General features: G+C 42.0%; 1 protein-coding gene across 2 annotated transcripts in view; it reads left to right on the forward strand.

The window, feature by feature from the left end:
• Positions 1–17710, forward strand: part of LOC128693167 (mutS protein homolog 5-like) — a 96785-nt gene that overhangs the window by 23486 nt on the left and 55589 nt on the right. For both annotated transcript variants that reach the window (XM_070089485.1, XM_070089484.1), the window contains exons 5-10: positions 4280–4348; positions 8732–8811; positions 9956–10067; positions 13102–13240; positions 15387–15534; positions 17219–17305. In XM_070089485.1, the coding sequence (XP_069945586.1) occupies positions 4280–4348; positions 8732–8811; positions 9956–10067; positions 13102–13240; positions 15387–15534; positions 17219–17305 (635 nt within the window). The remainder of the gene's footprint in view (positions 1–4279; positions 4349–8731; positions 8812–9955; positions 10068–13101; positions 13241–15386; positions 15535–17218; positions 17306–17710) is intronic.

A 17710-nucleotide genomic window follows, 5' to 3' on the forward strand; every position in this document is an offset into this window, starting at 1 on the left:
GACCTACTATTTTTCTTGAAGATAGGAGTAACTCTGGCCTCCTTGAACTCCTCCGGTACGGTATTAGTGGTGATTGATCGATTTAATATGTGAGCAATAGGGATTGACAGTTCAGAAGCACCATCTTTTAGGAACTTAGACGGGATGTTATCCGGGCCAGTGCTCTTAGTTGGGTTTAACCTGCTTAGTTCTTTTTGAATAAAGTCATGAGATACACTTACTAGTTGACAGCTGTTTGGGGTTACCCCTTTATTGGTATAGTATGTTGAAACTTATCAGAGTCTGTGTTAAAGGTATTTGATGCAGCTGGTAGTTTACTTACTAGTGTTGATGCAACAGATGTGTAGTAGGAATTAAAGCAATTTGCCACCTTAGATGTTTCGTGGCGTACCTCATTATCGATAGTGAGTACTATGTTAGACCTATCTACTGGCTTATGGCTATACCCCAACTGTTTTAGTTGTTGCCAGAGCTTTCTGGCAATCTTCAATTTTTGAGCAATAGTGCTTTGCCTTTGCTCCTTTTATAAGTCTCTGTACTCTGTTCCTCACCCTTTGGAATTCATTTAGTGCTGCAATATCCTGTTTGTTTGCTTTAAATCTTTTTAGCAGCTGGTCTCTGAATTTCATATTATCTAATATCTCAGTATTCATCCAGGGCTCAGTTCTTTGTTTAATCCTAACCTCTTTAACTGGAGCAATATTATCAAGGATGGTAGTGAACATTGTTTTGAATTTTTCCCAGGCATCGTTTACGTCCGTGCAACTTGTTATCTCTGTCCAGTCACAATTGTGTAGCCTATTTACCAGTGTTTCTTTACTGTAGTTTCTAGTTGATCTCATTTTTATTGTCCTGTGTAGGCCCACCCTATCCCTAGTGATTTTCCTGGTGCAGTAAATGATGAAATGATCACTAAGACCTGTGGTAATGACGCCTGACTGACTAATGCTCTCAGCGCGGTTACAAAGTATGTGGTCAATTAGGGTGGCTGAGAACTGTGTGATCCGGGTTGGTGTGTTAATTAGTTGAGTGTAACTATTTAATCCTAGAATTTGCTTATACCTTTTGCATAGCACGTTATTTTGCTGCTGAAAACAGATATTGAAGTCTCCCAGTATTATTGTCTCGCAATTGTTTTCAAGTCCGGACAATACTCTGGAAAAGTCTTCTAAGAACTGGTCCTGGGTAGGAGGACGGTAACTAGTTCCTACTAAGATGGGTTTGGTCTTAGGAAGCAGCACTTCAAACCATAGAATCTCCAGTTTATTGTTATTTAAATCAGGTCTTGGGTTGTAAGCTAAGTCATTTCTAATGTAGGCACATACTCCACCACCCTTTCTGTTCCTATCTAAGCGTTTTATATTGTAACCTTCTATTTTGACCTCGTCGTCAGTCACCGTATCGCCCAACCAAGATTCAGAGATGGTTATAACTGCCGCCCTAATTTTGTTAGCTAGAATCCTAATCTCTGCCAATTTAGGAAGAAGTGATCTTGTGTTGACATGAATAAAGTGAAGGCCTGTTTTCATAAAACAATTATAATCATCAATATATGGCAATGGGTCATTTGTATTAAAATTAGGTAAATCAATGTCATCACTGCTAAAGGGTAACTGTGCCAAAGTGCATTTGTTGCACACAAAATGAATTCTGGCACCGTTACTATAATTGTACATACATCCATCATGCACCCACCCCTTACACATTTTACATAAGGTGCATTTTCTGTTTTTCATGCGTACTTTAGTACAGTGTATGCACCTGTTTTGTAGTATTTGAGATAATAATGGCTGTATTGTCTCACATTGACCTATGTAAGCATTACATATGGAGTTAAGGTTATCATTCCTAGCTACTAGACCGTCATTATCACCGTCATTTATCTGTCTGTTTTGCCTCTGCACAATAGTTTGAGGTCCTGGATTAATTTGGATATCACCACTTAAGAGCGCTACAATAAGAGCTGTGTGCCACTGTTTTTGTTTGGGCATGCGGTGGTGCCATACCTTGCGGCGATAGTGACGTTTACTTTTCTGGTAGGATGGCAACTGTTGGGCTTTTACTGTCCAGGGTGCTGTTACTCCATTCACCTTTTCCAGCCCCCATGACTGATTTCTTTCTTCATGGAATTGAAGAAGAAAGATAAATATAATTATGGCAGCCTGTACCCCCCTAATGCCTGCCATTTTCACTCTTCTCTCTTTTACTCATATACAATAATATTTATTTCTCTTTTCAGTCACCTAGTACACTTAGTATCTGCTTTAGCAATCACCACTGAATTACTAGTAAATTTTCTTCTTCAAAACCCTCTTCACTGCTCACTTTTCCCTTAACTTCACAAACCCCTTACAGTTAACCCCTTATTACACACTCCCCTTCCCACCTCACTTCACAGTCTGGCTTCACCAATTAACTTCTAACTCCTTTCCATTCTGGTAGACCAGAAAGGTTTAATCAATGGTTTTATCCTTCCAAATCCCCCTCAATTCCATTTATCGGGGGTTGTGTGGTGTTGTTGTCTCCTGACCTGTTCTGCTGACTCAGCCATTTTTAAAACACTGAGGGGAGTAACGCCACCTACAACCTGACTTTCCTTGAGTTTATAGATATATTTGGCGTTTTCTGCTATGATTCTCTCACTGTACACTGGTCAGCTGAATATAGGTCAGCTACTAAAACATTAACCTTGACTATTTAACTATTCACTTCTTTCCCACGACTGGCTCTGAGGGATAACCGTCCTATATATAACCTTGGAGTTTTGTACTGTTGATTTGACGATATCTCCTGTGTTTCCCTCTCGTTAGCACTGGTACAGGTGATATGATGGTGGTACAGATATGATGCTACTGTCAACAGATGAACGTCAGTAAAGATGAGAATTTCACTTCGCTAGTTGTACGTCTGGCAGTAGCTGCTGTTTGGATGCCGGTCAGCCATGTTTAAATGCTCAATTCTTTCCCTCGTTTGGCACTGAAGAAAAAAGTCCTACAGACCTGTCATTTCCTTGGAGATTTAGTTGGTCAGGTTTTCTGCCATGTTGTCTTCCCTTTAAACACTGGTGCAGTTGATATGGAGGTCAGTTATTTCATTGTAGTGGAAAACGTCTCATGCCTGGCAGCAGGTCTGGTACTTGAATGCCGGTCCCTCTTTTGTCATATTTAGTCCATTTCGTTGTCGTCACCGTCAGTTTTTATGTCACTATGGGTTCCTTGCATGTTGTTGCAGCAGTACTTGCAATTTGGCCATCACTGGAGTTCGGATAGGCCCACGGGACGGCAAGATATAGGAGCAGCCTTGTTGCTGCTTGCAGCGGCTGCGGCGCAGCAAGGGGTGGAACGGTAAGCCTGCGGAAGGTCTCGGTCAAATTGATCAGAAGCTCTAGCTGCGGGTCACCATATGACTAAAACCCGGGTCAGGAAACATCCTGTTTCCTGACAAACCTTACCTAACTTAACCATGTGCTATACATTTTTTTAAGATTGATGGACTGAAGACATCGACTCCAAACTGAGGGACTGATTACCTCAAACTCCTCCTTATCTTTCACTGTTATGCTCTGTATTAGCCAGAAAAAAAAACACTGACTGGCGAAACATTTCCTTGTAAAAAATTCGCAAATGTTGCACATGTGTTATTCTTCATATTATAAATCTTTATTTAGTATTAAAAAGGAATTATAATGAATTGTAGTGTAACGTATTACATTATATTTATTTTAGAACATTTGCAACTGCATTACGTAGTATTGTGCGAATAGAATACGTGTGCAATACCGGGGTACATATATTTATGAAGATATTCCACCAACCAGTGGCTCTTTTGTTAACTGATTTCAGAGATACATAAGTTTTCATAAATAAAGATATGCAGGTGCAGCACATGTGTCTTACTCATGAACTTGTCTGTATTTAATTGAGGTACAGCATAGCTGACAACTGGTAAAAAGAGACATGTAGCAAACTGAGATCCGCACAATTTCTTAATTCCGCATCCGCAAAATAAGTAAGACATCCTCATACATATCTGCATCCGCGGATATCTAAATTTTCACATCCGATACATCTCTAAAGTGAGATCTTTATCAGTATGACGGTTCACTTACATGAGGTTTTATCTGGCACAAACAGTCTCATAAGAATGATTTGTCTTAATAATAAAAGTCCTTTTTCCTGCATGTGTCTTTGTCGTTATTTTATAGCATTAATGTTATAAAAACATTGTGTTGCTGCAACTAGTATATTGTGTGTGCGAGTGTACTTGTCTCGTGCCACAGGTGGTGATGAGTGTGTCGTGGTCACAGGGCAAGCTGGGAGCTGCATTCTATGACATCACCTCAGCTCAGGTAATGACCTAATTATAATTACTTATTTGTAATCATCTGTTTGTGGCTAGAGGAGCAGAACAATGCTCTTGGTGTTCCGCCTTTAATGACTACCTCGGTCATTTATTAACGTCAAGGACCCACTCACTAACAAGGTATTATTAACTCGCAATTTGAAGATTAAATTTCAGACGTCCTGGACCATTAAGTCATTAGTTTAGGACGGACTAAACATAACCATCCACTAGCTTTGTTCTGTAGTTAGTATCTTCCCGAGTATCATAGCGCCGTGTTCAATTGGCCGTTGGTTTACTATTATAATATCTCATGTGAAGCGCTAAACGCTTGTGGGTCATTCAGCACAAGCAGTGGTGGATGGTTAATCCTCCATACGAGACAGACACGCCACAAAACTGTACAAGTTCACACAACTAAGATACTGATAATGCTACACTCGTCACTGTGTGACGGAAGCCACTCTCTTTAATCCACCCAGAGTGATTAGTCCAATTTAACCTTTCTCTCTCTCTCTCTCTCTCTCTCTCTCTCTCTCTCTCTCTCTCTCCACTTATATTGTTTTTCACTATATCCTACATTCTTACTCAAATCCCACCCCTCCCCATTTTTGCTATCTAACCTGATTACTTTCCATTCTTCAGGCGCAATATGACCCAGTGAGTTTAGCGCTTTCCCGCGAGCATCATCATAACAATAGGTTTTAGTAACCCAGAATAACCCAAGACACTCTCCTCACCCTTTGGGGGTGGGGTCCTTTAATCCCGTGTCCCAGGATGTGATTCACAACATACCCAGGAGCCTATTTACTGCAAGGTGAACAGAGGAAACAGTTGTAAGGAAACATCTCCAACGTTTCCACTCGGCCGGGGATGGAACCCCGATTCCTTCGTTGCGAAGGATAATTTTATAAAGTAGTTTTATGCAGTAGTCTCCTGGATGGTAATCGTTGAGAAGCGCTATACCTGCATGAGAGCTGGGGTCATACAACTGCTGAGTTGGCCGTTAGGTTGGCTAATGAGGTCTAAATACTCTGGAATACATTAGGGTCATTATGGCTGCACGCAACGTTTCACCACCAGACAAGAATACTTTAATCCCTAAAATAGGGATTAAACTACACACACACACACACACATACATGTGCACACACACACACACACATACATGTGCACACACACACACACACACACACACACATACACGGGGCCAGAAGCTGGGACTCGACCCCTGCAACTGCAACTAGGTGAGTACACACACACACACACACACACACACACACACACACACACACACACACACACACACACACACACACACACATACACGCACACACATGTGCACAGGTAAGAAGGGAGGCCCAACGACAATACGAAAATGACATAGCAGCGAAAACCAAATCTGACCCGAAGCAGTTGTACAGCCACATCAGGAGGAAAACAACAGTCAAAGACCAGGCAGAGTGAGGAAGGAAGGAGAGATCACAAGAAACGACCACGAAGGATGTAAGGAGATTCATGAGATTCAAAGAAGTGTTCACAGAGGAGACAGAAGGGACTCCGGAAAGACAGAGAGCTGGGGTGCACCATCAAGTGTTGGAAACAATACATGCAACCGAGGCTGCTAAGCGAGCTAGACACCTCAAAGGCGATGGGGCCGGATAACATCTCTCCATGGGTCCTGAGAGAGGGAGCAGAGGCACTATGTGTGCCATTTTATTTTGGCAACGTTTCACTCTCCAGGAGCTTTGCCAAGCCGTTACAAACAGTACATGGACACAGAGGGTATATATAGGTTTAGAGTGAGGTGTAATACTAGTGGTAGTAGTAGTAGTAGTAATATTAGTTGTAGCAGTAGTAGTAGTAGTAGTACAATATGGTATTACTACTACTACTACTACTACTACTACTCTTCCATTAGTATTAAACCTCACTCTAAGCCTATACATATACCCTCTGTGTCCATGTATTATTTGTAATGGCTTGATGAAGCTCCTGGAGAGCGAATCGTTGCCACAATAAATGTCACATTAATTGTAATTGTGTCCTTTTACTTAACATATTGTCGGTAATTCTGCCAATATTAATCCAATCTTCAACACGTCTATCGAAACCGGGCGACTACCTGAGGTATGGAAGACAGCAACTGTAGTCCCAATTTTTAAAAAAGGAGATAGACACAAAGCATTAAACTACAGACCAGTGTCACTGACATGTATAGTATGAAAAGTCATAGAGAAGATTATCAGGAGAAGAGTGGTGGAGCCCCTAGAAAGGAATGAGCTTATCAGCGACAGCCAGCACGGTTTCAGGGACGGGAAAGCTTGTGTCACAACCCTACTGGAGTTCTACAACAGGGTGACAGCAGTGAGACAAGAGAGAGGTGGGGTAGTTTGCGTTTAGTGCAAAATTTGGAGAACCAGTCAGGGATAACAGGGAAGGCACTGCAATGGATCAGGGAATTCCTGTCAGGAAGATAACAGCGAGTCATGGTACGTGGCGAGGTGTCAGAGTGGGCGCCTGTGACGAGCAGGGTTCCACAGGGGTCAGTCCTAGGACTGGTGTTGTTTCTGGTACTTGTGAACGACATGACGGAAGGAATGGACTCAGAAGTGTCCCTGTTTGCAGATGATGTGAAGTTGATGAGAATTCAATCGGACGAGGACCAGGCGGAACTAAAAAGGGATCTGGACAGGCTGCAGGCCTGGTCCAGCGACTGGCTTCTTGAGTTCAACCCCACCAAATGCTAAGCCGTGAAGATTTGGGAAGGGCAAAAAAGACCACAGACGGAGTACAGTCTAGGGGGTCCAGAGACTACAAAGCTCACTCAAGGAAAAGGATCTTAGGGTGAGTATAACACCGGGCACATCTCCTGAGGCGCACATCAACCAGATAACTACTGCAGCATACGGGCGACTAGCAAACCTAAGAACAGCATTCAGACATTTCAATAGGGAATCGTTCAGGACCCTGTACACCGTGTACGTTAGGCCTGTATTGGAGTATACAGCACCAGTTTGGAATCCACACCTAGCCAAGCTCGTACAGAATTTTGAGAAAGTGCAAAGTTTTGCAACAAGACTAGTCCCGGAGCTAAGGGGCATATCCTACGAGGAGAGGTTAAGGGAAATCGACCTGACGACACTGGAGAACAGAAGAGATAGGGGGGATATGATAGCGACATATAAAATACTGAGAGGAATCGACAATGTGGACAGAGACAGGATGTTCCAGAGATGGGACACAGCAACAAGGGGTCACAGTTGGAAGTTGAAGACTCAGATGAATCACAGGGATGTTAGGAAGTATTTCTTCAGTCGCAGAGTTGTCAGGAAGTGGAATAGTCTGGGAAGTGATGTCGTGGAGGCAGGATCCATACATAGCTTTAAGAAGAGGTGTGATAAAGCTCATGGAGCAGGAAGAGTGACCGAGTAGCAGCCAATTAAGAGGCGGGGCCAGGAGATGTGTGAATCGACCCCCGCAACCACAACTAGGTGAGTACACACACACACAATTATATATATATATATATATATATATATATATATATATATATATATATATATATATATATATATATATATATATATATATATATATATATCATTTACCAAACTGCAGCAGGCCAGGACTCGACCCTACGAACCTTGTACCGCCTCCAGAGACAGAACAATGCACGCATCACCTTACCACTACGCCACTGATCCTACAAGAACCAAGCACACAGCACGTAACTGTGTTCGCCTTGGCCCGAGGACACGTGGCAATGGTATCTCAAGGATTAATTTCAGCCTCATCTTGTTTGAATACCCGCCTCAGTATATATATATATATATATATATATATATATATATATATATATATATATATATATATATATATATATATATATATATATATATATATATATATCAGTATATGCGTTGAGAGAAATATTCCTCTCAGTGTATATTATATCCTGAGAACAGCTGGGTCATATGACAGCTGTGTCGTGCAACAGCTGGGTTATACAACAGCTGTGGAAGGTGAGACAACAAACATGGATGGTGAGTGTGCTTTTTGAGCGTCTTCCATTATTATTATTATTATTATTATTATTATTATTATTATTATTATAATTATGGGGGAGCGCTAAACCCGTAGGATTATACAGCGCATGTGGGGGGATGGAAGGAATTCAGGCTCAATTCAGGGAGCCGGAGTACAGATCCAATTCCCTAGGTCAAGAGTCCCTCACCAGCGTCAAGGAACCTTCCTCGAGGGGACCGCCTTCCATCATAACCACACTGCTTATTGGTGATTCCCTTGCCCACACTGCTAACATTCCTACCCACTCTGCTGACCTCCCTTACCCACATTGATGACCTACCCCTACCTACACTACCCACAGGTGTATGTGGTAGAGGACAAAGTGGATGCTGCCCCCGACTTCTGGGTACTAACCACCTTGTTCCGTGAACAGCGACCCAGGTACGTGTATCATCTTACCTTAATGCTGCAGTGTGATAGGCGATATATAAGACAGTATGTAGGCTGTAAGGTGACAGGTATTATAGAAGACAGGTAGTCCAGAAAAGAATAGATAGGCCGTAAGAGGATAGGCAGTCTAGAAGTGCAAGAGATCAACTAGGCTGTAAGAGAATAGGTAAGATAGAAGAGCATGGGTAAGCTAGAAAGTGACAAGTAGTCTATAAGGAAATATGTAGAATAGGAGAAGTAGGATGGAAGGGAATGTGTAAGATGAAAGAGAAAAGGGTAAGCTGGAATGTAATAGGATGGAAAGTGACGGGTAGTTTAGAAGCTAATATGAAGGATAAGAGATATGTAGACAAGAAAAAATAGATTTTAAAAGAACTAGAAAACTATGAAAGAATATACAAGGTGGAAGGCAATAAGCAGCCTTGAAGAAAATAGGCTGGAAGGTAAGAAGTAAACAGGAAGATGAGAGATAAACAGGAACATGATGCTTAGACAGGAAGATGACAGAGAAGGGTAGGTAGACATCTAGACATGAAGGTGCAAGACAGAAAGGTGGCTTTCTAAATAAGAAGGTGACTGGAAGACAGGAAAGTTAGATGCAAACAGGGAGGAAAGCCAGACAGCAATATTAAAAGAGGTAGATATGTAAAGGCCAGGAAGCGGCACAGAGTGAAGAAACAAAAGTTACGCAAGAAAGAGGCTGCATCAGTAAGAACATAAGAATGGAGGAACACTGCAGCAAGCCAGTAGACCTGCTGCAGTGGCCTACTGTCCTGTTGCCTACTGGCCTGTTGCGGTAAACACTGCAGCAGGCCTACTGGCTTGCTGCAGTGTTCTTCCATTCTTATGTTCTTACTGATGCAGCCCCTTGCGTTAAACACTGCAGCAGGCCAGTAGGCCTGCTGCAGTGTTTAACGCAACTAGTGAAGGTGTTGCGTTGTGCAGAAGTGATGACTCGGGAAAAAAATCCAGAACACGATTTTATTTGGACAACTTTTCGTTCTGCTAGAACTTGATTAAGTACTTTGACTTATTGAAGCTCTAACACGGGCGAGATGTTGTATCAGGAACATGTGCCTTTTCCTCAACATTGTCTGCAATACGTCATTAGGATGCATCAGTGTCTGGGTTGCAGGTGGGTTCTGGTGGGTGGGAGGCAGGACGACCGTTTGTTTACCATGCTGCGTCAGCTGTGTGGTATGCCGCCCACTCCTCTCTGTAGGGAATCAACGTCCACCCCCACCCAGGTAAGTGTGTCGCCCATAATTATGAACAAGAATAGAGGAACACTACAGTGGGCCTACTGGCCCATACTAGGCTGTACTATAACATCTGGACTCCTGTTGCTTATACTTCTTGATATAAATCCCGGCAATCTGTTTGTCTCACTGTGTACGCTTAGGCATTACTGTCTTGGCTTCAAGTTGTTTCTTAACAAAACTCCCAAGCCCTTTTCGCATACTGTATAGCCAAGTTCTGTATTATTTACTTTATAAATGCTAAGGTTATGTAAATTCCAGAGCTTTAGGACTTTGTATTTATCTACAGTGAATTGCATCTGCCACTTTTCTAACCATGACACGAGCTCATCTAAATCCTCCTGAAATTCAGTGGCATATTCTTCTGAATCAACTATTCGGCCTATTTTTGTGTCTGCGAATGTGTCGTTTGACTAGATTCCCGGTCAAGGAATTCCAATCAAGTTAGTCTCCTAGAATTACTAGGTTATCGTGCCCTGTAACCTTAACAGTTTCCTCCCATTGTAGTTTCCCTTGGTTCCTATTTAAGTTGGGGGGAGGGACAAGACAAGAAAGTTTAGGTAAGACTCCATGTGGGGTGAGTTAGGAGGATGGGACAGGTGAAGAATAGCGCTGGAGAGGAGTGTCCACAGTCGTAGAGAAAGTGCCAGGGCCCAGCCCCTTGCCGATCGTGGGACAGACTGGAGAATCAGGAAGAGTAGGCTTAGTTGCAGCAGTCTTGTGGAGGTCTTCAGTCTTGACAAGCTGGCAGCAGGTTAGGTCGCAGGACAGGGCGGGCAGGTAAGAACATCAGAGGGCAGCATACTGGTGTTATTAACGTGATTAAGTTGACAGATTTGTAGAAGAGCCATTCTCAAATTTCTTGAAGCTGCTCCTAAAGAGGTGGTAAAGTTTTGTCTTGTTTCCATTGATGAATCGTATAGGCTTGAGGAATTCCAGAACTTGGGTGAGTGAAGTGATGAGCTTGTTCGCAGGAAAACTTGACAGTTCCTGCACCATGGCCTTTGTAGAATTCAGTGCAGGTCATGGTATCAGCATTTGATGGAGCAGTGTAGAAGGTAAGGCTTTCCCATGTTGGTGTGCTAGAGTCGTCAATATCTTCATCTGGCGTGGATTCAGTAGGCGAGTCTACCACGGTACTAGCGGGTGACCGAGGGTCGACAGGAGCAATGGAGAGGTGTACTTGTGGTGTAACATCAGGTTGGGAGGCGGCGGTGGCGGTGGTCGAGGGGCAGCGTGAGCGGTGATGTCGGAGGTTGTGGAAGGTGCAGGAACAGTTGCTTGGGCAGTAGGAGACAGGTCAGCAGGAGTAGTGAAGTTAACGACACTAGAAAGAATCCTGAGGATGTCAGCTGAAGGTGTGGAGTCAGGGACGACGAAGGCAGGCAAATCGTTAAGTCAGAATAGTTAATTTTGGTGGTGTTGAATGTGCCTGGGTTGGCTGCATTTGCAAGGTGCGCATCATACACCATGCAATACAGCACCTTTGAGGGAGCCGCGTCCGGCAGTGGAGAGGGGGAGGTGCTGGATAGAGATGGCTGTTGTGTAACTTGAAGAATTTTCTTGGTATCAGACTGCAGTTTTGTTATGGCGACATATGTCGGCGATTTGGGGCTGCTCTTCTTAGGTTCGTACTTGTCATACCTACCCTTGCAGCCAAATACCACTAGGGAAAGAAGTGCTGACTAAGAAAATCAAAGAAGTGGGAGGGACGGTATATCACGCCTAGAATTATTTCTCGTGCCTCTCCGAAATTTCTACAAGACACTGTATTTGTCATGTAAAATAATGATCTATAATAAGAGCAGCTTCATAAACGAAAGAGGGAAACTAAGTTATCGTAGCTACTGAACCCACAGTGAAACCCTTGATGATATCACCATCTTATTGCGTCTCTCAACTCAGGCTGACCCATTTCACTACTCTACGTAAGAAACCCATCTTCTGCGGTGGAATGTGGCAAGGAAATAAACTTTATTTCCCACTATGTAACTAAAGTACATCGTCTTTATAGAAATACAGGGGACTCCAGTGGAAATAAGTCTTAGTGTTTGACTTTATTGAGTTATCTTAGGATAAAATAACATATATTATGAACCCCTAATATGTTCCCTCGAGAACATTGTAAAAAATATGTTATATCATAGTATGTAACTTTGACTAAGAACGTCAGATTTGTGAATGTGACATTGGAATGAAAAAGTGATTATGTGACTATTTCATCGTGCGCTAGGTGGGTTTCCTTGTCGTGTTCACGCTTCAAAAGTGGCTATCACCTTGACTCGTCAACGCGTTTTCTGACGTTATTGTATAATTGATGAAATTTTGCTGACAGACGTCCATGCCCTAACTTAAGCTTATATAAAATAGAGTAGCCGCACTATTACGAACACAGGTAAAGAATGGCCCGTGAGACCTGGTCGTAATGGGAATTTGAGCAGACTCAGTAGTAGACTATAATGTATATTTTGCCCATACCTCGCTATACAGATATGTACACTATGTACAGTATGTACAAATAGAATAATACGTGTACACCATGGTGACAGATGGCAAAGCAGAAGTCAGAGAGTGCACCATACTCAACCAACAAGTAGGCAAGTCTGTCAATGCTTACCACAAGTGAACCACGTGGCTTCAGCTTTGGCGGGCTTGCCTGTGGTTGGTCAATAAATCAAGGTATTGATTTAACAACTGTTACCCTATTGATCGTTAAATCCTTAGCACCTGGTTTGCTGGCTGGGAGGCAGCCTATATGGGAGTGTGACATACGCCGAATAAATTGTAACATACTCTTTGCATGCCACATGCACAGTGCGGGGTGTGCCTAATTTTGTTTGAGTGCTTGAGAGTCTCTGAGATGGAAATATACAGATGTTTTACCTGTTTTTCACTGTTTATGTCCAAGTGGTTTCTACCTTACCAAATAATAATAATAGTGTGTATGCCTAGACCACTTATGTTCATGGAGGTATACCTCCCACTTTAATTAAAATAGTTTTATATAATACACTTGTGACAGAATGAGGGTGGAGGCAGCAGCAGCAGCGGCGGAGGTAGAGGGAGTGTGGGAGGAGCCTCCAACACTGGTGCACCCTCACCAGCACCATCCTCCACCACAGGCTCCTGTACCATCAGGGTTCTCCCCATGGCTGACTTCAGTAAGTCCTCTTGCTATATTCTTTATACCCTTCATGACAGGTGTCTCGTGGCTCATGTGGCAGCGTTTCGGCAGACATAGACTGGGATTGTATCCCAGCACGGGTGACAACCTTGGGCATGTTTCATTATACCTGTTATCCCCTTTCCACGTAGCAGTAAGTAGGTACCTAGGTGTTAATAGGCTGTTGTGGGCAGCATCCTGGGGAAGAGAACCGAAGGACACTAGTGGAAATAAGTGACACTAATTAGCTGTCTTAGGTTATCCTGGGTTACTAACCCTCTGGGTTAATATTCCGAATAAAGTATTCTTTTTCTTGATGCTGCTGAACGTTTCTTGATCCAAGGAATTAGACATCCGTTCCAAGGATCAAACCTGATTACCTCTTATTCCTCAGATGCTGTATGACCCTTACGGGTTTAGCACTATCCCATTAATATACAGGTAATAATGATACACAATGAAACCTGTGGAGGGTCTCTAGTGGACATAAATTATTCCAGTTATTTCTGTACTCTTGAATGTGGGTAACTCTAATTTACTGACTTTCTTGAATAATGAACACAAGCCAGATACTAAGAGAAGTATACCCTTCCCAGTGCGCACTGCGCTCAGTATGTCAGATACACGACCAAACTACGTGCCCAGAGGTATTCCGATCCCTCTGACCACTGTCCCGAGTTAGTCGGATACTGGACCAAAGCTACTGAGACATGAACACGGACTTTATTTATTATTAGTAGTATGTTAGTTATATAAGTATTAGTTGCGTTAGTTTAGATACAGAACAGAAGACAACAAGTCTCTACCTTGTGTGATGTTGACCAAAGGCAAGTGTGGATTGTCAACAGAATCTTTAAAGTCAGATCCTCTGAAGGGAGGTTCTTTGATGCTGATGAAGGGCTCTTCATCCAAGAAATTGAACCTGCCTTCCCCTTTCTTGGATCGAACTTGAATGCCTCCCATTCCTGAAAACCCTGTTTGATCTCCACGGGTTTAGTGCTCCTCCTTGAAAGTAATAACAACCCATTATAGTCAAGCATTCATTTATTTCTGATCAGAAGAGACATTTTTCAGTTATTTCACCAGTTTGACTAATGTAATTGTCATATTAAAACTTACACAGCCTAAAATGAAGGCAAAGCTTCCTTAGAGGAAAACAAACCAGCACTAAAAGTTGTGCCCCGCTTCACACGGTGAGGGTCCGGGTTCGATTCCCGGCGAAGGGGTAGAAACATTGGACGTGTTTCCTTACACCGGCTGTCTGTGTTCACCCATCAGTAAAATGGGTACTTGGGTGTTAGTCGACTGGTGTGGGTTGCATCCTGGGACAAAACTGACCTAATTTGCCAGAAATGCTTTGCGTAACAAGCGGCTTTCTATATAGTAGTATGTCATTGATGTCAGCTAGGACTGTATACCTTGTACATGTACTTGTAGTAAATAAAGATATTATTATTATTATTATTATTATTATTATTATTATTATTATTATTATTATTATTATTATTATTATTATTAAAACCTACCAGAAGAGGCATTCTCCAGTTACTGAACGAATTAAAGAAAACATTCATCTACACAAGCAATAGCCATGATTTTTTTTTATACATTTCATAGGATGAATCAGCCATTAATGATTGATGCTGTTTACAATTGTTCTACTTTGATCAGAGGAAAGTGCTAAACCATAAAAAGCCATATACCACCTGTGGAATGGGAGACATTCAGATTTCCTTCTTCCCCATTACCTTTCTAAGATATTACTACCTCTGACTGCTCTAAGATGTCACTGTCTCAGACTGCTTTAAGATGTCACTACCTCAGACTGCTTTAAGATGTTAAACTTTCAGTGTATATACACTGAAAGGAACGCACCTCTCGGTATATATACTCTGCGATGTTTGGGGTTTAGGCCAAAATATGATCTTTTGGTTATTATTGAGAAATAAGAAAAAACAAGATGGTGTTGCCAGTCAGTCAAACAATAACTGAATTGGAGTCTATGTACCGTGTCCCTTTATTTAAACACGCTGACACTTTCTATATAGAATCTCGCACTTTTTCTCTCCCAATTCAACAGTTTTGTAATCGATTTTTTTATATTTTGTCTGTAAGACATTTGAATAGTGTATTGTTGTGTGCAGAGTACGAGTTGTGTGTGCGGCGTGTGTTGTCCCTGGTGCTGCCTGGAGAGCCAGAGGGCATCACCGAGGAGGAGAGAGAACTCTTCGTCAGAGGCAAAGTCAACACAGACCTTGTCTCCATGACCCGTGCTCTGGGAGCACTCCTCAGGTGAGACGCTCTACTATTGCTTCATCACATGGGGGTAAAGGAAGGGTTTAGGATGGACCGCGATGTTTCGATTCATCCTGGACTTGATAATAGCCCAAGACCGACCGAAATGACGTCCAATTTTCCTCTTTAATACATAAGTTAATTGTGAAATATTGCAGCTACGGAATTGTTGCTTTTATTCTTTCAGAACGAGTAGATTGGTCGTAGTCATGAAGTTTAGCACAAAAATGGACAGTATTAAATGTACTATGCAAATCATTAATGACATTAATGAATAAAGTAGAAGACAGAAGAGAACCTTGAAGAACATGAAAGTTGATGGAGGGAGGCACATTCAGATAATCTTCATCAACAGAGATAGATCAGAGAGGAAACTCGAAATTTGTTTGCAGAGGTGAATATCTGAAGGATGTTAGTCTGGAGATTACATGTGTCATACCCTGTTGAAAGTTTTGTCAGTATCCAGATTTTCGGTGAAGAATAAGTAAGGTAAAAGAGATCACCGACAAACCGAGCCTTAAGGAACATATTCTTACGATTAGAGAGATTATAGTTGCTTTAAAAAAACTGTTAAGCAATAAGAGCAACGGGGCAATAGTCCGAAGGGTTGGAGTGGTCACTTAGGACAATAAACCAAAAGAAGGAAAGATGTGAATAGGAATCTAACTAGCTTTTTTTCCTTGATGTTCATGTCCACTGTTCTGAGTACCTCTGCATGCACAATGGCATATGCCGCACAGTGATCTTTTTTTTTCTATCTCCTCGGACTCCTCCGTACCCTCCACATGTGTGATCCTTAGAGTCCCTGTTCTGAAATTTCCCTTTTATGCAGCTCATTCCCTCGTCTTGGCTACCATTCTAATTTCATAAATTACCTACTCTAATACTAAAAAGATTTTCTTTTCTCCTAAACCCATCTCTCCTGTGAAAACTCCTGTATCCGCCATACCTTCGTTTTTAATTTGTATAATCTTAATAAGGCCTTTGGTCCTGTGGATATCAAGCTTGTCTTTCGTCAAACTAATTCACTACGTAGCCATCTGGCTTAGACTTCTACTGCCACTGATACTTCCAGTGTCTATTACAGTTCCTGCTTCTCTTATCCTCTCCAATATACTGTAAAACTGGCCGCCCCCCTTCTAACATATTTAAAGAACACAAGAGAAGTGTTCGCATTGCTGATATAACAATGGTTTTGTCTGTGAAGATGCTTGCATTTCCTAATACATTGAAGTTTACTGCAGAATACTCGTTACTTGACAGTAGTTTTCTCCTTACTCTACCTGTTCTGGTTTATTACTGTTTCCTTTCATTTGTAGTCCATAACAGACAGAAATATTGTCTTGCGATGCATCGTAATACTAGGTGGTACAGGAATGCCGACAAGTTCTAGTTGATAAAAGTTAGTTGTGAATTGCCTCATCTATGGTAGTCAGTTTTATTTTTCGTTTTAGGTGAGCCAGTAGAGACAAACTCCGAGACATTCCTTTTATCGCACGGGAAGAGAAGGGAAATGAGGGTACTTATCTGAAGCAGAAGTTCTTTTGATTTTAAGTCTGACACAAAAACGAAATTTATCTTCTCATTGTTTTAATATTATAACTAAAATTATGCACTAAATAACTTAGGTGAGTCAAGTGTGAGTCTAGCTATATTTATCTGTGTTTTTATGTTTCTATAGATTCCTGGACAAGCATGGGCTGGAGCTGCTGGCTTCGACCGTGTTGATGGACGGTACACCTATTCTAGGCCTCCATGTGTATGCTATGTGAGTCAACAATCACGGAGTATACATGTCTGAACCAAGACAGGCTGAGGGCAAGTTAGTTAGGATGTAAGGACATAGGTGCATTCACTCAGCACATCTTTAGTGGAAAGGCTTAAGTCCTGGAACCTTGGTCACTCACTGGGAGTGACCAGGTCTTATGACCGAAACGTAGGATTTTTTTTTTATTTTATTTAAAACAGTGCGATACAAATGACAGAAATATATTAAAAAGATACACGACAAAAGATTACTGCACTAGAATCGCACTTAACCCGAGACCTAATAACAACACCATACAGTACAGTGGTAATACACACTCACACACACCACACCGTATATTACATTGGTATTACACTCACACACAACACACCGTATATTACAGTGAATATACACTCTCACACACAA

Source organism: Cherax quadricarinatus, chromosome 28, assembly GCF_038502225.1.
Source record: "Cherax quadricarinatus isolate ZL_2023a chromosome 28, ASM3850222v1, whole genome shotgun sequence".
Lineage (NCBI taxonomy): Eukaryota > Metazoa > Arthropoda > Malacostraca > Decapoda > Parastacidae > Cherax > Cherax quadricarinatus.